The sequence below is a fragment of the Temnothorax curvispinosus genome, unplaced genomic scaffold (assembly GCF_003070985.1).
Source record: "Temnothorax curvispinosus isolate PA1 unplaced genomic scaffold, ASM307098v1 QBEX01010801.1, whole genome shotgun sequence".
Classification (NCBI taxonomy): Eukaryota; Metazoa; Arthropoda; class Insecta; order Hymenoptera; family Formicidae; genus Temnothorax; species Temnothorax curvispinosus.
This window is the reverse complement of record NW_020220581.1, coordinates 14,301-36,791: the sequence shown is the minus strand read 5'-3', so window position 1 is coordinate 36,791 and position 22,491 is coordinate 14,301. Positions and strand designations below refer to the sequence as shown.

General features: G+C 32.9%; 1 protein-coding gene across 1 annotated transcript in view; it reads right to left on the bottom strand.

The window, feature by feature from the left end:
* LOC112460765 overlaps nucleotides 1-22,491 on the bottom strand; it is a 136,193-nt gene that overhangs the window by 110,399 nt on the left and 3,303 nt on the right. Inside the window, exons 2-3 of the mRNA XM_025025600.1 lie at nucleotides 17,697-17,765; nucleotides 3,070-3,075 (exon numbers count right to left, since the gene is read on the bottom strand). Of these exons, the coding sequence (XP_024881368.1) occupies nucleotides 3,070-3,075; nucleotides 17,697-17,720 (30 nt within the window). The 5' untranslated portion in view covers nucleotides 17,721-17,765. The remainder of the gene's footprint in view (nucleotides 1-3,069; nucleotides 3,076-17,696; nucleotides 17,766-22,491) is intronic.

Genomic DNA, 22,491 nt, shown 5'->3' with positions numbered 1-22,491 from the left:
GAGAAGTTTTTCAACTAATTGTCTCTTGTTGCAGTACATGTTTTCAGAAAGTTTTTCGTAAAATTACATTGTTCACGTAATAATACTTTAAATATAGCGAGAATTATTTTATGTTTGATTTTATATGCATACGACTCTATATATGGTTTCATCAACGTGTTTTATAAATTCAAAATAATAACAAAAATTTCTTCAATTTTTATTAAATTAACTTTATTACTATCTTAATCAATAATATTGATATCTTTATGTATAAAACTTATAATTTAAAAATGTTATTTATTTACAACAGATTTAAATAATATATTTTTTCTTGTTTCTCTTTTCTTTTCTGTGTGTGTCTGCTTTTTAAAATTTTTATAGTATATTTTACGAGAGGCAACTCGACAAAATGGCAACTTTGTTATATACAATATTTTAATTGTACGATAAAAATATGGTATAATATTTGTAAATTGCAGGTGTATCACATGCATCAATACTAGAGGTATCTCCATTCACTAAAAGCTCAAGAGATATTCTTGCCAGCTGATCGCGGATCTTAGCCCTTGAAACAACCTGTACAGCGAAGTAACCCAAACTCTTGGTTAAAAATTTCACAAATCTATGAAATTTCCGCCTCTTTCCGCACGAAATCTCCGCACGAAGACGGCATGCCGTCATTATCCGAACGCGAAACATTGCAACACGCCGAGGGAAAACAGCAAGAGGGTGGCTCGCTACATCGATCGGGGTTAATATCAGGGGTGGGGAAGGGGAGGGAAGTGAGGTAGCTTACAAATTGCACTCTCAATTTTCGTGAGGAAGCGCCGGCTGGCTGGCGTTGCGAGCTGCAAAGCAGGTTTTATCGAGTTAAAGCGGAAACGAAGAAGGGAGCCCGGAAGGTGGAGAAGGAGGGAGAAGGCCAGGAGGAGGGAGAGGCAGGTCGAAGAGTGGACCATTAAATCGCAGCACCTGCAATTACATCGATCTAACCGTGTCTGATGATGTTGATTTAAGTTCGAGGAAGGGCGGCGAGTGGATTTCGAGTCGTTTTCGAATTTCGCGAAGGGAAATTAAATGCGGGGCATCGTGCATTTCAGAAGAAATGAGAATTTCTCCACTATAGCAATCAAAACTGGAATAACAGAAACATTGATATCTTTACGAATTAGTTCACGTCCGTGTTTCGTAGATCTTTTTTGAAAATAATAATTTAAAAAAATATAATATTTGTAACGAAATAAATAATTTAAGAGTACATATTTGTCTCTTACACTATTTCTTTATCCGATTGCGTAAGACATTTCTCATAAATAAGATTTAACAATTCAGGCATTTAACTTAAAGTTTAAATTGATATTGTATATTCAGATATAATGAGAAAAGAAATAAACGCTGTTAGCCTGGGAAGATGTAGAAATACAATTATGCAAGTGCAGTTAAAAGGGACTAATTAGAATCAATATCTTACTGTATCGCGCACGTTGCATTATAAGTTGTACTGCGTCGCTGAAGCATTAGCTTCGCGCGGTTACACTGTCTCGCCGCAGTTGCCTGACGATTTTTCATCGCGCTCGCATAATTAAACTTTCAATACGACGCGGTGGCGATCGCGTTTTTGCGATGGACACTTCGCGCCAGCAAAAAGATCGTTAGCGCATTTCCGGAAGTGCTATATCGATAGTTTATCGATTCTAATTTACCGGAAAGTCGTTATCGGACAAAACCCGATCGTCTCGGATTTATTTGATAATTATAAAGAAACTTAGAGGTTTACGCTATTTATTTTAAAACGCGGTGGAATTAATACTTAATTTCGTGAAAATTTTTATTATCATTGTTCCAATTAAATTAATATAAATCCGTCTGTGTCGTATAGATAGTTAAATAATAAATTAAATATTTGTGTTAAAGTACTAATTATTACAATATTATATTCTTAAAATTGAGCGAGAAGAAGAGAAAAGAAGCACATAAAATACATGTAGAAATACATAAAGTGAGAACTATTTAGCCGACTAAAACACGATGTGGATAAAATAGAAGTTAAAATAAGAAATATTTAAGATACGCAATGGAGAATATTGGTTAAAATAATCAGACGTCTTCGAGTTCGACGCATACACATGCAAAACTAGCTTTCGCTTTGATGAAATGTAAAATAAGATTCGTAAAGCAGTTTCTTAATGGGTTCATGCGTTAACTTCACGCCATCGCAGAAACTGAAGGATTTCGTCGTATAATTAGACAAGTTAATTACAACGAAGTACGTAATAAGCACATCAGACTTTAAATTAACTCACGACAACCTATTCTTGATGTTTTATAAATCGGACCAAAGTCACCGCGTTCAAAACGCGTCTTTCTGTTTCATATCGTATTTGAGAATGCTGATTACATCTTTTCCGTTAATTGTTGTAATAATAAAAAACAATATAATGCGATAAAAAAAACGTTATATAATTTACTAATCTAATGTTTGAGAGAAAGGAAGAAAGAGGAGAAAGAATAAAACTGTATCAATTAAAATTTGTCTTGTGCTTGCATGACAAAATTAAAAAATATAGAATGTAAAGGAAGAAGTGTGTATATATATGTATACAAAATACGTATAATGAATACTCATAAGTATTAAGAATAAAAAGCACGGAATTGAAATATAAATACCGACTATTAAATACTTACGGTGAAACTATGAAAAAATAAAAGGTCGTAAAATAATTAAAATTTCCCGTCAAATACAATTGAATAAAATAATGTATACGAAATTACACAGTTTATATAATGAAAACGAAGCAGAAATGTAGGATAAAAATTACTACAAGAAAAGTAATTAAATGCGCGCGGCGGATCTGAAAGATAAATAAAATTCCGGACGTCCCGTTCCGTATCGTGCACGCACTTTGACGCATTAAGAACTCGTAAAAGCGTCCATTACTCAGATATTAAACATACTCTTGGCACTTACGCGTCGTCTTGCTTATGCACAAGCTAAATTTCGAGCTAATTTTACCTTGGAGTCGCTCGTTCTCGCGAATGGTTTCGCTTAATTGCGTCGCACGCTGCCAGCATTACATATGTACTCACCGTGATCTGAAACAAAAATGCAAATCAATTATTTTTTGTAATGTATCCCAATAACATATATAATTAACATAAAAGTAGCTATTACAGTATTAATTATATAATAAATCTCTAAAATAATTGACAATTATAATTTTAAAACACTAATTACAATTAATTTTTGTAATATTTATTAAAAATCCTGATTTTTAAATAGTAATTATAATTAATTTTTAAAATGGCTAAAATTATTAGACGTTTTATATACGTAGTTTAATTATAATTTTTTTATAAATTACCTACATTTTAACATTCTTTTATTGTTATTACTTATAGCAATAAATCTCTATTTTAAAAAATGTTGGTATCTGTATACATAACCTAAATTTGAAATACTTATATATACAAATATATAAATACTATATATCATGTATAAATTAATCATATGTAATTTAACCTATAAATATATGTTATTATATATGCTACCTTCCCATTGCATTGCATTAATATGTTATTACATATGTTACCTTCTCATTGCATTGCATTAATTCTACGAAGAAATAACAGTACAATGACAAAACTAATTTTTTATTTTCGTTAGAAAGCGTTTAGAAAGCTTTAAAGATATATCAAAAACGAAAATAAAATAAAATCAGTGTTTTTGTGAGAAAAGAAGCTAGCTTACACGGCTAGATTGAGATGGTAGATCTCACAGTGCCAGAGGTAAAGGATTTGTTTCAAAATTGAACAATCGTAAAACAAGTTCTTACTGTAAAATTTGATTTGCCTTTTCTGGGTCATGACGTCGTTCGTGTGAACAATTCAATTATTCCAATAACTTCTGCTCCCTACTCCGCGCGGTGGCACTATACGTTATTAAAAAAAATAAACGCGTAGGCACTTATATCACATGAGTGCACTTTCGATGCACTTGGCGTATCGATGCAGTTACGGAACGAGTTTTTGCGCGGCTTTACAGCGCATTTTTAGTGAAAGGTCGGAGGGTTGTCTTGCATTACATGTCCATAAGTCGGCGGTATATGGCGTTGGATAAAATAAAGTACGGTGCACTTTAGCCGATGAAGACGAAACGCGAAAAACTCATGGTGATGCAACATCGCCAGTATACGTCAACGATCGATTTCTCTCGATATGATTCTCGATTTAATGATACTTAAATTATGTGTGTAACATCATTGTTATTATTATATAATAGCTGTATTAGAATTAGATAATAGCGATATATTATGCGTAGTTTATTCAATGCTACTTTTGTCGGTTAAAATTCCATTTTCCATTAAAATTTTTCTTCAAAATGTCATGCCGTTTCATAAATTAGATTTCAAGCAATAAAAGACAGACGCTCCTATTATTTTCCATGGAATCGTTTATTCTTTGTGGTATCTGCACTTCTTTTGTGGCGCCTGTATTGTTGTTCCGTTGCGAAGTTATTGAAAAAAATCATAGAATGTAGATATTAATTAAGATTATAAAATATAATATGCGTTGAGTATAATAGCGCAATCACAGTAAATCATTCACTGCTGAAAACTATATAATATATGTATGAAATATGCAATCTGTCACAAACGTTTGAAATTTTCAGAAAATAATTTCAACAAAACTAGAATTTGCAACAAAAAAAACAATAATAAAAACAATAATCAGCATTTTCGTTTCAAAAAAAACGTAAAAAAATTATAAAATTACAATAACTTTAATGGCTCGACTTTTTATGTGAAAATCACTACAAACATTTCTTGCGAAACCGCATAGCATATCGCCCAGCTTTATTTTATGCTTGTTAGATGTTGCAATTGTTCAACAGGCGCAGGTTTGTGTTGCGTTAGTCAATTTTTGTTTCGGCAAACAACCTTGTATTTATAAACGCGTTGATATATTTTTGACCGTCATAAAGCAAACGTAATACCACATGGGATTGCAAAGTGAGAGGAAAAGAGGAAGAGAGAAAGAGATTCGCGATTTTGATAAAAAGGTTACGCGTCCATTTTAATCGAACCGCGAGATTGCAATCGCGGGTGCACCGAGCTATCGAGTTTCCCGCGAAATATTAAATGCAATGCGTATGCAATCGCATCGACGATTCGCGTTACAATTGCATTTATTTTTATGGCAGCGCAGAGACACCTCAGCAACCTCGCAAACATTCCCGATTATACTCGTTAAATATAAAAGAACATAGGTAAACAGAGAGGAAGAGAGAAAAAAAGAGAGACAGACTTAAAAGACTATATCAAATATTATTGAATACCTTAACCAAAATACTTTAACTAAAATATTTTATTTTCTATTTCGTCCCCTCCCCCTCCGACTTACATATGTAAAAACTTTGTATTTCTTTTTTTTTACCTCACTTTAGTTTATTTACGTAATAAGATATCTGTTTCTCTGCTCGATCCTTTATTTAGCTCCTTTTACAAATGTTCTTAATTGTACTTTGTGAATATAATTTTAAAAAAATACTGAAAGGGTTGAACAGTAAAGTTAAATATTGCCTTTCGCTATTTTTTTTCTTTGTCTTTCTATTTTTCCGTGCTGGTGATAGAAAGGATTTCTTCAATTTCAGGTATTTGCAATTCAGACACCAGGCGTCTTAGATCGCGTTTGGATAAGACGCATGCAAAAAGCAGTATCTATTTGCGTCAGAACGCTCTCGCCAGACCGGAGGGCAAGCCTCAAGCAATCCTTCCACCCACATTTAGGCGATGGGATGGTTCTTCTTCACGCGCGTTTACAAGGCGGATCGTATGCAAATCTCTAGCGGCTTAATTATGCGACACGCCTACTATATGAGGTCTCGGATCGCACGTAACACGAACCGGAAACTAATATATCTGGCTGACGATAAGAAGAAACTCTCATTCGTAGATCGCTGTGCGTTTCTTCATGTATCGCAGTAGATGCCGATCGAGAAATGAAGAGATCGAATAATTGAAATATCATATAATAAAAAAATCAGATAAATGATATGGAAATGTATTACGCTTATTATTAGAGTGTAATGTGTTTCGCTTGCTTGGATGTTGATTTTTTTAATATCTTGCACCCTATAGCACCTTTTTAGTTACCAGATAAATATATAATCTGACGATACACACAATTATCATCACGATATAATAATTAATAATAATAGCAAATTTTTGTAGTCCCTATTTCCTACGAGCCACCCGGTATAATCACCCGGACGCTGTCACGTAATGAACGCTTCCAAAGCATCACATGCGAATCTTACATTTATCTTCCTCCTTCTAACCGCCTAATCCTTGGCGGATGGCTCGTTCGTTCAAAGAGAATAGCGTTTAGGTTTCCATGGTGCAACAATATTTGCATTTTCATGACATAACGCCAAAATGTAGCAGAGAAGGTAACGGTGAAACAGAATAACAAATCACGCCCGTATACTCGTTTTTAATCCTTTCGCGCGCGATAAACTGTCAGGAAAACGTGGCGAAAATAGGATATTGCGAAGTTTAAATGCAATTTACATATGTTTTCTCGATACGATTCTTATAGTATACTATAAATAAATCATTGTGCAACTTGAATAATCTCGAGCGACCGCCATCCCGTCGCACGATGTTAATTTAAATTTTAAATATGATGAAATATAAATAAAGAAAAAATTCTCTTTACACATTTATATATATTTTTTATGTTAGTTTTATATGTTTGTTTTAAAATACGCAAGCTTTTAATTATTAATAGATAAAACGTTTTCATGTAACATGTAAAATATGTAATTTATGTATATTCAATATATTTATATCTATTAATTATTTAGAAAATGAGATATTTTAAACAGTACATGCAGTTTTTTAACTTTTCTGTATGTGTTTGATATTAATTCAATATTATATTTTTTACTTTAATACATACATACATATATCTACACATATAATGTAAAACTGATAAAATGGAAAATTTTTTGGAGCTATCTATAACAGGTCTGTTATGAACATTAAATTCTACTTGAAATTGATTCTTTCTATGTTCATAATATTTTTGAAGACATTGATTCTATTAAAATTTTAAATGCCTTATTTTGTATAACTTAATATGCATTCGTATCAATCTAAATGCAATGTGACAAAGATAATCTGAAAATATTAATATTGACTTAATTAGCTCTATGATAATCTGCATGATAAAATAACAAAACGTGTGTGCAATATGGCACATAGGATAAGGGAACTCGGGGCACATCAGGAATGAGAACATCTAAGAGTAATAATTTCGAAACATTTTATTACATGGCAGTATCTCTGTAAAAAGATATCGACCATATCTCATTATGCCCAGCGGTCCTCTATTTTTAGCGCGCGTTGATTCCGCGAGTAAAAGGCATTACTCGAAATAAATTAGTTAATATGACACCTCACAGCAGACATGAACTTTAGCGCCATAATGTTGCATTATAATTTTATTGATGAATCAAGTTTATAAATGTAATAAGTACAATTAGTCTCATTCCATGTATATGTCTTACTAAATTATATACGATTAAAAAATTCAGATTTTCATTATTTATCTAAGACGAACAGACTTAGGCTCATTACGTCTACAAAATATTTTAGAATGTACAGAATATTCTGAGACGATAAAAACTTTTGGATAAATCTGGGATTGATTTTTCTTATAATAAAAATATCCATATAATGAAAAAGTTACTCCTTTATGCTATCATTCTAAATTTTCAGTTAGAATTGTAAAATTTGAATTGTTAAAACTGTATCATTATTTATTTGCATTTCTAAAGCTTATATATAATTTGCAACTCTTTATCTTCGACGGTTCATAACTTAAAAACCATTTAGTACTTTTTTAAAATAAAAATCGCGATTTTAAATATCACAATAAACAGCTCTATATATAAGTACTTATTTTCTGTCAAATGCTTTGGATAAATCTACATAAAAATTATGTTTATATTTGAAGTTCGAGCATTGATTTTAAATATAATGGAGATCAAACGTAAATCGATCAGTACGCAACCAAAGCATTGATTAAAAATTCTTGAGGAATGAATGCAAACTCGCACGAATGGAAATTCATTCGCGCGTAAGCGATAAAGTTTTAATCCACGGCGAAAATAATGAAACTTCGAGGGAAAAGTGCACTTTTCCTTCTAATTTTCTCGTTGGGTGCCAAATCGTCGCACGATAATTCCAACTTTCGCAGCACAAGCAGAAGCTGTGAGCTTATCGGATGCGATTATCTTCGTGGCTCACCTAGGGATCTCGTTTTAAGCCTAAAGAGACTTTCGAATAATTGCAGACAATATGTGGAGGAGTGAAGACAGAGGAAAATTGATTTCAGAGAAATGTCGCATTTAAATTAAACGTAACTGTACATTTTAAGATTATTCATACGTCATTATGTATGCAAATTATTGATTATTTTCGTATCGTGACATGTTAATTATTAATCAGTGATGCGACAGAAATGAATGTGCGTAATGATTATACATATATCGGTTTAACATGCAATAAAAAACAAATTGTTGCTAATAATAGCAGCTAATTATCATTATCAATAAAATAGAAAAAGATAATAAAATATAATATAATGCATGATTAACAAGTCTACTGCATATGTATTTTATTGTAATAATAATAATTATTATTGATATTAATGATATATAATTATCATTATTATATATAAATATGTTTTATTGTAAATTGTAGCTATGGAAAATTACTGATGATATAATTGATCCAAATTATGTTTTATTTTATATAATAAGACAAAAACAAGATGTATAAGCGGTCTACAATCGGCAATTATTCAATGTATTCCTTAAAGAAAAGGGAAGTGTAATTAGAGCTGTGTGTATTATACCTTGAATAAAACTGATTGAGACATTTTTTTTTTAATTTCTTATCTTTTTTAAACTCTCTAATAAATTGTCAAACGCTTTGCATTATACTCATTATAACTGACTCACATGATCAAACTGATCGGAAGGTACATGAGTACAAAAGGGCTTATTAATTCAAATTATAATTACATATTCTTTTCTTAACAGTTCCTAACGGCAATAGAATTACGGACCTTTGAGAAATGCACAGCGCAAAGTTATATACCGGGTGCTCCGAAACTGTTCGCTTAATAATCCGGTGGCTTGATCCCCGCCATAATTTCTTGGACGCCGAGGTCAGATCTTAATCTAATAAATGTACCACGAAGGCGCTACCATTATTTCTCGTAATTATCTGCCGCAACGCAATAATGTTCCTATTGTTGAAAAGAGACTTATCGCGGAAAATGTACGACGCGCGATATAGTATACACGCTGCCTGTGACTTGAACTGCAATCGGGAAGATAATAAGTAATAGAAATACGTCTCCTAATATAATAATAAAATAATAAAAATAAAAAATAATAAGAACAAAATTCATCTCGACAGAAGCTTTAAATATGTAGTCATGTAACATATATATATCACATTTGCAATTTCAAAGAAATTACGAAAAGGTCAATATAAATTCATCTTAATATCGGAAAATAATAGTAACAAAAATATTAACGTATAATTATAATCCCGCAATGTAATATGGCACAGAAAAAGTCTTTCTCTATTACAATAATTAAAACTATCAATAAAAATACCAGTGAGCAATTGATATAAATAAATCTTAGTTAATATGATTTGATTAGATTTAATTTTGTGTTTCGATTATATAATCAATAGATTGTTTATAATTGTCTTATGTAATCGATTATCCAAATATTGCAAATTACGCTTACAAACAGTTGCATGTTATAGTTACTTAAAATTAGTTAAACATGTTAAATAAAATTAATTAAAGTTAATTACAAGCAGCAGCTTTACTCATCTAGCAAATAACAAGGGAAAGTCTATTAAGCATCACCCCGTTGTTGTTAACAAATTAGCGGCGCGTCATATTAACTCGAAAGTTCCGCTGTTACATCAACGGGCGCGCTTTGTTATTTGTTCAAACGTCGTTATCGTCGATCGCGCGAAAAGTTGCAAACAAATCAAGCTCGCAAGAGCTTTGCAACGCAATTTCAGCGCAAATTTAATCTAGACTCTTTATACTGTCATCAGGTAATTTACATTGACCCTTATCAAATCAACTCTTATATCAAGTTAGTAACACCTATCAAAATACTTCCCGCTAACTCCTAGCAAAAAGGCCAATTTATATTAATCCTTTCGTAACAAACTTTTTTTAATGAGTTTACATTTTTTTTATATCTTCTTAGACGTACGTATAGAAAATTAATAAAAAAGTTAAAACGCGTTTATCTCTCAAATTCGTGAGGAAGCACGTAAAATGCAGATCGTATAAGAGTTGTCATTTTTTTCTCTTATTTATTTTCGATTTATTAAATTATTAATAAGAAGCTATAATAATCTTTACGGAATATTATCCATCGCGATTCAACGTGTTTTATCGCAAAATATAAACTCAACAAACAATGCGCGAATTTCGTTTCCTTATTTCCTGTGGAAATCCCGGAGTAGCGGAGGGAACACAAAGCAGCGGATTTTACGTGTCCGACAACATGGCCGTCGAGGGAGGAACATAAAGTTTACATGGCGGGCGCCGCAGCCGATACGGAATTATTTACTCACGAAGAAAGTATTCGCGAATTTTACGAATCATAAGTGTCTGAGATTTTTTGCCTTGGAACGCCATTATTAAATATTTATGACCAGACGAGCGTGGAATATTGTAACACAAACTTGGACATACTTATAGTCGTTATAAATACATCGTGGCAGATAATATCATGTGTGAAATAAAAAAGTACAGTTGGATTTTGTGATTTCTTTTTCTCAGTCATTCTTTCAGCAAAAATAAGTAAAATTGCAAAAAGCAAATAAATGAAAGCTATATAATATTATTGATTATATGCAATTAATAGAGTAAGTATATAATGAATTCTGTTTCAACCAGATTAAATTACGCTATGTGAATTCAAGGATTAAAAATATACGTTTGTTAAATATGTCATATGTGGCTTAGCCACGTCAAACAAAAATCTTTATTAATGTTTTTACAATGAAAATGTAGGTTTTGTGTGTATTATATCTGACACGGAAGGTGATAAAGGGTCAATTTCTCGTTTATTTGTACCGATTGGATTTTCGAATCAAGACTTCAATCGATCCCTTGGCTAGCTCAATCGCATCCCAAGGGGAATACCTCTCGGCTAACGGGAACGGGTAAGACACAGAACGGAAGTAAGGTTTAAACAAGGTTCACCTGAATTGCGCGTCGAATTTCTTCTTCCTCTTTTTCTTTACCACGTCGCGTCATTCTATCGTATTAAAAATTTGCATTTTTTTATACGCTTGTTATCTTACCGGTTCTACTAATTCTTTACGACAATGTATACTTATCGCATATTAATTCCAGAATTTGTTTACGTAACAATGCATGTGGAATTATAATACATGTATAATACAACATTTTAATCGTTTAATTAATAAATTCATATAAGGATAAATTATCAAATAATTTCTAAAACAAAACTGGAAATATTTAGAGATAAGTTGAAACAAACTTGAAACGGACATGTTTATATCTATTGCATAGTTTCCTTAAAAATAATTTATAATGATGCAGAAATGTGCAATTAAGAGTACCTTGATTATTTTAATATCAAAATAGAGAATTTTCAAACTATAAATTTATCGAGCTTCAAGAGAATGAAACTTAATTTGCTGAAATTCTGTAGATAATATAAAAAAACTCTTATTTTTTCTTCAGTTTAAAAAAAAAGTTACTTTAATAAAATTTTTACTTGCCAAGATATAAAGTTATGAGGATATTCTAGATACAGATATTAATTTTTTTTTCCAAAGAAAAATATGTTTGTGTATTATAAGATAATAAAGAGAACACACATGTATTATAATGACTGGTGGCATGGATTAATTACCACATATTCAGTTCTTCGTTACATGAAGTACTTATAATGAGATTAGCGAATCGTTTCTGAAGGGAATGAGTCACGACGTGACGCTAGAAGTTACAGGGCACAACGCATACGCTTTTCATTAGGGCGAGGATGAAGAAGGGCGGCGCGTTCCATCATTGCACGTTATATGAGCTGCGTCTCACGGGGGATGAATATAAATAAGAACATTAATAAAACCATAATCCGCAAGCAATATCAGCTAGCAGGTTAGACGCTCTCGAGACTTAAAGTCATTAAAATTTTTTCTAATAAAATCGCATATTAAAATCCAAAATCGCGAATTAAATACATTGAAAGCATCGCACGATGCTATGAACTAATATAATTGAAAATATGAAAGATAATAAAACAATAGAATTACTAACACGTTAGATCGGTTAGAATGGTTAGATAATGCAGACGATCTTTGAAAGATAATAAAACAATAAAGAAAGTATCGACAGATGAGAGGTGATCGATCAATTCCAAGAAAGTTAGATAAAGAAAAAGTCATTGGTATCCAAAGTTACCAATGACATTAAATCTAAAATTGCAAATCTAAATTGCATGCAGTAATAAATAAGAAAGCGACGTACGAAATGCTGACACATTAAATATCCGCGCGGGCAATAATTAAAAGTAACAGTAATGAAATATCGGAAACCGACGAGGTGATCAATCCGAGGAGAAGTTGAATCGAAGACAAACCCGAGGAAACTTCTGTTAACATCTATCGGCTTTATGATCGCGACTGACAATGAGGCCATAACTCTGATTTAGTAAGTTAATCCCTTTAGCGGAAACACGAACAGGGTCGGGCCCCTTCCCGCCTCCACCCCTTTTAATTAAGAGCGCAATCATTCTGTCGTAATCCAATACCGAACTCGCCCTGTCCATCGCAATTTCTCCCCCGACTCGCCAGTCCTAAAGTTAAATTTCCCGTGAAATAAAAACACCGCCGCGCATAGTGTCGTACGCTTCTGCCCCCTGTCCGCCGTTCCCATCCCATCCCCTCGACCTGCCTTTCATTGGAAATCGCTTTTTAATCGCGTTCTCGCAAAGCGCCAAACTTTCGCGCGCTTTTAAGTAGTAGAGCCGTTCGATTTATCCGCCGCTTCAAAAAATACTTTTATTTAGTTTGCAATCTGAGCGTTATTTAGTGTAACGTGACTTCAAACGGCTGTATATCCGTTCTTGTCGCAGACAGGGGGAACTGTTGTTAGGGAGAAGTTGTTAGGTACTTTATACGCTGTGAAAATGCATCCGGCTAAAATACCAAAGAACTCGTAGCTCCAGTAGAGATTTGTAAACCTTCGACGAATTCGCTTAATGTAAAATGAGAAAAGATCAACTTTAAACTCCTGTATCGTTAGTATTGTTAAAAAAAAAATTACTTCTAAAAAGATTATTGAACATTTATTTCTTGTATAAAGTTGTCGAAATTTTAAAAAATTAAAAGATTTTAAATTCAATATCAATATTTTGAAATGGTGTATAATTTGACGCGATAAAAGTTAAATTATAATTTTAAAGATAAAATATTGAAAGTTTCAATTTAAAATAAAAGATAAATTAATCTTCCTTAGGTTTGTGAAAAATGTCAATATATTATAAAAAATAATGTATATCTTTCTTTATTTATAAATATCTGAAAGGTATTTAAAATTACGATAAAAATAAAGAGAAATTTTGCTCAAGTAAGAATAATGGAAAATAAGTTTCCTCTCATTATCATACATTAACATAATTTTTTAAAATTTATTCTATATAACAATAATAAAAAGTATTCTTACTTGTAAATTTAAACAAATAAATTACGAAAACGTGAATATATATGCAACTTTCTCTCGTAAATACTTAAGAATTGCAAAGAGCCATTTTGTACCTTAAAAGGAGCATTATGTTTGAGTTTCGAAAAATGGGCGGACTCTTGGATTCTTCAAGAAGCTTTTCTCTGCGGTGGAGATCGAGCGATGCATTATACCTCTCGAAACGGGTAAAAATGCGAGGGATCAAGCGTCCGAATTGCGCGTCAGCTGATTGAAAGGCAGTCGGTGACGTTGCCGAAAGGCGCCGCGCCACGCGACACCTTTGCCGAAATATGAGGACATAAATTCCCGCTACGAGGCTGACCTCCAAATGGCTACCATTAAGCACCCCGTGATTCCCATTTCGACTTCAAAGTATCGAGATCATGATCGAACGATCCTTAATGGCCCCCATACAAAAGAGGTGCCACGATCGGTGATCCAAACGCATCCATTTTTCGTGCTTCAACGCGTATCCAATAACTCTTAAACTAAGATTTTAACTCTCAGAGACCGGAAAAACGTAACCTGAAAACCGAGAAATCGGGGACATGCGCGTTTGAAAGATTGAGGATTAGGAAGTTAATTCTCAAATCAAAAAAAGACAATTGAAGAATTGTGAAACTTCCTGGGTTACATTCCAATATTCACTGTCAGTACTGTATTTTTTTATATATTTTTTAATATAAATTTTCAGCACTGACAGTTGCTGACAGTAAATATCGGAATGCAGCCCTAGAAGTAAGAAGCTGTAGCATAAGTTTAGAAATTTGGAAACACGTTAGATAATATCTGATGTTTTGCGACTAAAAGATCTAGGCACATCTCTCTCTCTCTCTCTCCAAACGTGAGAAGTCGTGTAAATGCGTCGGGAGAAGTTCAACATTTGCAGATCTCTAGATTACGAGTCTAAGAAACTTATGTCGCGCTCTAAAATTCGCGCTCTTCAATTGCTAGACTTTCCGTTTAACGATCCACGAATAATAAGCGTACTGAGAACCCGGCCTGAAAACGACTTCCAAATACGAAAACTAGAAACGTAAACATTAAATCCATTTTATATGGTCTTTAATTCTCACACGCACACATAGAACGCCAGTGAGATACAGTCTTATATACATAATTTTATATGTTACGTAACGCTGAAAATTTTGCAAGAGTGAAATTTATAATTAGCGCAACGTGTAAGAGATCTTCTACATTTATAATCGTGCCGAATTCGCCGTATAAAATAAATCTAATTTTATTTCAAATATTGCCTTGAATTTTAATGTAGGTGCATATATCTCACATGTATCTCACATTTCTCCGATAATTGCAAAATCGATCAATACTCCCCAAAATGGGATAATAAAGTTTCATGAAAAAGATGGAAGTTTCGTCGGTTATCCCGCTATTTATTGCTATTTAAGGAACAATCCGTGAAAGACGACGCGCAATTAAGCTAAGTATCGGCCAGTGATGATCGCTGCAGCGCGGGCACGCACCTCGGCGACGTGACCGGCGTCCGGCCCGATCTGAAAGAATCGCGAGTCCATCCACGTAACATAAAATATAGTAAATCGGGCAGAGAGTAATGCCCGGCTCGTAAATAACATGACATATGTTCGTTGGAGGCACGGCTGGCATGTACGCGTAAATCTCCTGGTCCCGCCGATCGATAAAACGCCGCTCGCTCGCTCGTTGCAGCGCCAGCAGCCTCTGGTCGCCGCGCTCGCGATCGGTCGATCATTTGCTCCTAATAAATCGGGCGAGTGTTAACGAGTGTATTAGCGAGTAAATTTTTTGTCTTCTCGCCACGGAATAAGATCAGGTACGTTGTGCAAATTTGTTCAGCGTATTTTTAAACACAAGCCACGCGGAAAATTAAACGTGAGTATGTAATTTGGAAAATCACCGCCACTTTTGGAATTTCTGACTACGCGTTGCAAAATATAAAAAGAACACAATATAAACTGTATCGTCATTTTCTTATAAATTAAGTTAACATGTGATTAAATCAGGCAATACAAAATTATAGATGTATCACATTTGAAAACAATTTTTAATCTGGAAATGTGATTTTTTAAAAGATTTCAGATATTTTCGGAAATTGAATTCCGGGAAATTACAGTGAAATAACCGATAAAAGGTCCAATTTTTCCCTCATATAACCTTCATCATTCCGCTTTAGGGAGTTTCGGCCGATTTTGCAATTATCGAAGAAAAGGGGGGACAATTGCATTTGGCTGCGACAAATCGCTATACACTGAGTGGACAGGAAAGGGTAAGAGAAGAGGGAATAGCCCCGGAAGTGCGCGCAATATCAAGCCTCACGTACAATTTAAAATGGTTGTGTCAAAATCATTTATTCGCCGAGAGATTGATGAGCATCGAAATGTTGTCAAAAAGCTGAAAGTAGTTGATACGGAATGTCTCAGAATTCGATCGAACGGAGATATATAACACCGTTCCTTGCGAGATTTGAAATAGATTTTCCCTTGGTAGAAATTTCAAGAACAACAATCATTTTTCACAATCTCGAATGCTCGAATTTGTAGCAATGTCTTAGCACAATTAAAGCTTAAAATTTAAATTCCATAAAATAAAAGTTGTCATAAATCTAATAACAGATAACGTTTCATTATTTATTTTAGCCTCTCAAATATATTAATTTGCGAAAAAAAGATCTTTTTACTGATGCTTATAACTCAGAATATAGGTATACAATGCTTCTTGATATATTTTCGCCAATAAAAAACAAATTCAACTTTTAGAAAAATAATAGATATATACCAACTTTTTGTCAATTCGAACATTAATTTATATGTACATTGTACGTACATATTTATACATTTCACGTTTAAACGCTTTTTTAATATTCCTTCATCCGTATATTTAATGAATTTTATAATTTGTGATAAACAAATTCCGAAAACTCAATAATTAAATAAATTTACGTTTAATAAATTGCCGAGTAATTTAATAATCATGTTGCAATCTCATCACGAAAGTGTTCATAATTGCAACGTCAATAATTTACGATTGTTTTGTTCAATTACCAATTTTAATCCGTTATCATCTTTTCTCGCGACTAATTAAGTGTTCGATGTGAATTCTGTAAATTCAGCGGAATCACAAATTCTGAATAATTTGCGAAGTACTATATTTCTATAGTTTTCCACAAGAAAACGTTTCTGAGATCCTATCATCGTTAAAAGCATGTAATTAAAATTGACGAACCAGCAATCACGAGCTAACAAGGTACCAACGCAAAATACGCCCCATTCTTTCCTCGTCCGCCCACTCTTGTATTTTATAACAACGCTTCCTTCTCGATTGACGTTTCATTACGCAAAAGAAAAATCGCGAAGAAAAGGGAGAGTAAGATATTTTCATGTCATCGCGACTGAATCGAATGATCGACTTTCTACCGAAGTAAATGTTAATCGGACTAAAGTTTAAAGTTTAAGACTATAAAAGTTTAAATGTTGTTTAAACTGATACCAACTTATCGCAAAAATTCCGTTATCTGCAGCAATTATAAATTTACTTACTAGAACTTACATACAAAACTTTTCTTTTGTTATACTTCAAATATATTGATGATGTACGGCAATATTTTATTATAAGTCGAAGGGTTATGAACGTTCAAAAGGATCATAATTGGTTGCGCATTGACGAGTTTAAATTTACATCAAACTTAGCATGTACAATCGCGCGAATTAGAGCGTGTTCTATTTCGTGCAATCAATTGCCGGTATATTACCGCGATACGTTGCACGTGCAATTTCTGTATTAGATTATGCGATCGTGCCGTGATTAATTGCGAGTTGCAGTTGTACGCGCAATTATTGCCCGGTTGAAAACAGACAGAAGTATACGTTGCGATTTGCGTTGAATTGACTTACTTGCGAATCGCCGACTTCGGACATGCACGATCCACGCCCTCAGTCCCGAGATCGATCCTTAGCTCGGTGCTGTAAACGAAAAATAAAGATCGATGTAATCAAATACTGATATAACAAATATAATACAATTCAGATATTTTTGTGTTCCTTAAAACAGAAATTAGTGTATGGAAAAATCGTAATTCTTACATTATTGCACGTTATATTACATCTTACCATTTTACATGTATGTAAAATGTTAAATAATTCCATGTCTTATCCTCATAATAGTATTAAATCTCTTTCAATAACAATTTAAAAGATATATCGAAGTATATTTTTAGAATTATTGCTTTCAAAGCTTTTATGCTTCTTTTTACCGTTAAGAATTATTTGACTAATTTTTTTGTGTATGCTCTGTTATTTTAAAGAACGCATGTAATTAAAATCAATATATACTCGTCTATAAAAAAGTTACCTCTCCTTTCCCTCATTTATATGTTACGTCGTTTAATCTTCGCCAAATTCTTTGTGTTAACAACCGTGAAACGTTTTACCTTGAAGTGCTCACTTCGACATAAATCCTCTCCGTTAATTGCGCCATACGATCGCGCGAGTAATTTAAACTCGCCCGCTCGCCCCGGCTGGCGGCCTGACGAAATAATATTCCGGCTAAATGGCGGCTCGTGAATCCCGTCCGAATGCGCGATAAAACCAATGCCGGCAACGTGTTTACAGTTTTACGAGGTGTCAGCGAAATGCACAACGCAAGCGAGCTACATTCGCGTAACATCATGGATTTATGTGATAGCCTAAACTTTTCTCGCTATACTGTCCAGATCATTAATCAGATCATCTTTTTTGTTGTTTGAAAGATTCTACAATTTTATTTATATTTTATCTATATTTATAATCTTCAGAAAAGTTACTTTGAAATTTTTAATGTAAAAAGTATTTCATAAATTTTTTATTTTCAATAATAAAAATAAAAACGTTAGAATGTGAATGACAGTTGCAATATAAAAAAATAATGGATGTGATATATATAACTTAAATTAAATAAAATTTTCATACAATTAATTATGATATAGATAGATAAAATTCCTGTCTTTTTAATAAGCTTTATCTGGTCTGTGAAGAGAACTGTAATTAATCAATGACGTAGTCGCTTAAAATCTAATCAATTTATGGCGAGAGTTCGCATGTTTTAAAAAAATAATATAATATAAAATGTTTAAAATACACCTTGCCCCAGTTTTCAGTTTCTTCTCTTTAAGCATACAAGCACTTTAAGCTTTATACTTTAAACATTCAAATTCTTCTCTTTATAGCATGCTAAAGTGTAAAACATATGCTTATAGAATGTATAATATTATCGAAATATAATTGTCACAATTGAATAATTAACCTCCTAATTAGCTTAGTTTAAACAGGCGATTAGCAGCAGCTGTTACACGACATTGGCACGCCTTGGTCAGTATTTGATGTCGTGGGTTATGATTTCATCCCTTCCTCCTCGTCAGTCCTCCTTGACGTTGCGTATCTTCCCCGGAGGCTCCTTGAGCGTCTGATTAACTTGGTATGAAATTATGTTCCATCTTTGTACCCTCCTTAATACACCTAGACTTATGTAGTATCTAAGAACTCTATGACTCAGGGAGAGGACTCGAGTTATTCAAGCATCTAAAGTCTCAGAGATTTAATAATGCAATTTATGATACATTACAATAATTTAACAAGCAAAACTATGTACTAAAAATATAATGTAGTAGATCGTAAAAATTTTACTATCCAAGAATTTAAAACTTTTACATTCTAAAAACGTAATAATCTAATTCCGTGAAAAATAAAATTTAATTTTAGGAGTAAGCCAAATATATATCAAATATGATGACAATATTTATATAATACATTTAATAATAATGTCAATAAATTTTATCTATGTTTACAAATTTGATCAAGCTTATCTTACGAGAAGACGAAGTCTGTATGAATTTTTTAATGTTTACGTCTCTAATGGTTACATCTATATAAATCTCAAAATCAAAAAGATTCAATTTATTCAAAATACTTAAACAGTTTGTAAAGACAAACTAAATGAACTTAAGCATTCTAAAAGCTAAAAATCCAAAAATTTAGTACTCGAAATATAGAAGCACTCGACGGTACATCGATTGGATCATTTATTATGTCAAACCCTTCGTCATTTTCCAAAGCCACCCTTGACTCAACGTCAAATTCCTCAAGCCCTTCATCTCTCCCTTAACAGTTCGCACCTCAACTCATCCTCTCAACCATGTCGGCTGCAAGACGCTACAGCTGCAGCTGCAGTTCTCGCGTGCATCCGCAAGGGGAGGAAGAGGAGGAGGATTACAGGGAGGATGGGTATGGTGTGGGATGATTGTGGGGGCAAATGTAGGTGGGGGTGGATCGTACATACGCGGCCGATGCATGCGGTAATGGCGGTGCATACGGTGTACCAGTCAAACGCATACCGTATTGATTTTAATATCTGTGTAGGAAGCAGAGAGACGAAGAGCAGATGAAGAGAATAGAAAGAGGAGAGAGAGGAAGAAAAAAGAGAGAGAGAGAGAGAGAGAGAGAGAGAGAGAGAAAGAGAGAGAGAAGAAAGAATAGAAAGAAAAGAATGCAGTAAAAGAGGAAGCTTTTACACGTCATTTAGGCACCTGTGGCTGTGACTACTGATGCGTCAGCATTTTGCTCGTGTATTAAGACGCATTGGCAAGTTTATTCAAGTCGATTTATCTTTATACAGAATCGCGTGCACACCATACACCATTTCTAATGTCTTATTCTTTACTTTTACTAAAAAGTAATGTAATTCACAGCGTGAATTATTCCCAAAAATCGAGTTTTATAAAACAAATGAAATTTTTTAGAAAGATATCGCGTATAAAGAATCTTTCTTTAATATCGTCTCATGTATGAAGTAAATAAAATAACTATCTCCGGATATCGATTAGAATTAATCTGCTCATTCGATTAAAAATTCGTCCACTCATGAAACTAATTGCAAACGTTAAAATGAGCAATAGGGGGAGATAGGTTTGTAAATGACGAACGCACTAATGGTACCTGACAGTGGCTAATTAATTAGTATCGAATGTTCGACACAGCAAGAGCGATTAAATGCAACACCTGAAAATCCTAATCACCTGCAAATTAATCTGGACAAACATAATAGCAGGCTTACTATTTTTAATTTAAAAAAAAACGGTAAGTACACTGAAATCGTTCAAGAATTAAAATAGTGAAAATTTTCATGTGTAATAAATGAATATGATTTCACAACTCCGTAATTTCCTCATTACTTCAGTATTATTAATAAAATAATCTAAATCTCTTTTATCTTGTATTAATCGTGCCTATAAAAATAGTACTTTTAAAAACTTTTTAATTTATAACACAATTATCTTGATTGATTTTAATAAATAAAAAAATAGTGTCCGTATAGTGTCCGTGTGAATAGTATAACGATAATAATAATAACAAATTAATTAATATTATGTTCTATATTCGACGAAATTATTACACGGAAGTGTTCATCCTTAATCTGTTTAAATCGATACTAAATTATATAACACTCAAAATAACGAGATAAGAGAAGAAACAACTCTCTTGATATGCTACCGTTGCTCGTAACAATAACAAAACTAGTTATAAAGATCGAAGTATGAAAGGATTAAAGTGGAGTACAGCCCGCATCGCTTTTGTTGGTGAATTAATCACAACTTAATTGAATCTAGAACACACTATGTACCTACCAAGCAAACCGAACTGCCCTGTTTACTAAATGTCACTCATCTGGAATATTAATCTACATACCTTTGTTACAAAAAAGATTATTTATTTAGGATCTATTGCGATAATTGTATAATAATATAAATTTTGCTTCCTCATAGAGGAAGCTTTGTGATGGTAAAAAAATTTTTTTTCGAGATTTTGATGGAAATAGGTTTAGAATGTTCTAAAATGTCGAAAAATCGTATTAGTAAAAAATGTCCGGAAGTATGTATGTATGTGTGTGTGTGTGTGTGTGTGTGTGTGTGTATGTGTGTGTGTACGGATTTTTTGTACACGCATCTACTTCTACAATTTTTTAGATACCGGGTTGAAATTTTACACACAAATAGAGTATCATAGAAAGTATGTCCTCCTCAAATTTTATTGAAATCGGTCGACCGGTATAGATTTTATGCAGATTTTTATTTATAAAAAAAATGTGTTTTACGCTGCAGCTTTTTCATTATTTGAGATAGCGATTTATTTTTAATTCTATTATATTTTTCAGTTTTTTCTACCCCTATTTCATATATAATTAATTAAAATTTGGTTTATTAGTTCTCGAGTTACGGACGTTTGAAATTTCGGAGAATCCGTACATAATTTTTACGCTACAGTTTTCTCAATATTTGAGATAGCGATCTATATCTAATTCTATCATATTTTCCAGTTTTTTCTACCCCTATTTCATATATAATTAATTAAAATTTGGTTTATTAGTTTTCGAGTTATGGACGTTTGAAATTTTGTTGAGTATATTTTTATTTTTTTATTTTAGTGAATGTACATAATTATGTATACAGGCTCCTAAAGAGTTAGGTGTGCGAGTAGAAACCTGCACATTGCTTGATTAGAGTTTTTAAGTGTTTAAGTAGAAACCTTCGCACACAAAGCTTCCTCTATGAGGAAGCCAAAACAAATAAATACTGAAAATTATACATTGAAAAAAATTAATGCTTCATCATTCTAAGGAAGCAATGTCCAAGTTTCAACTTGCACACTTAATAACTCT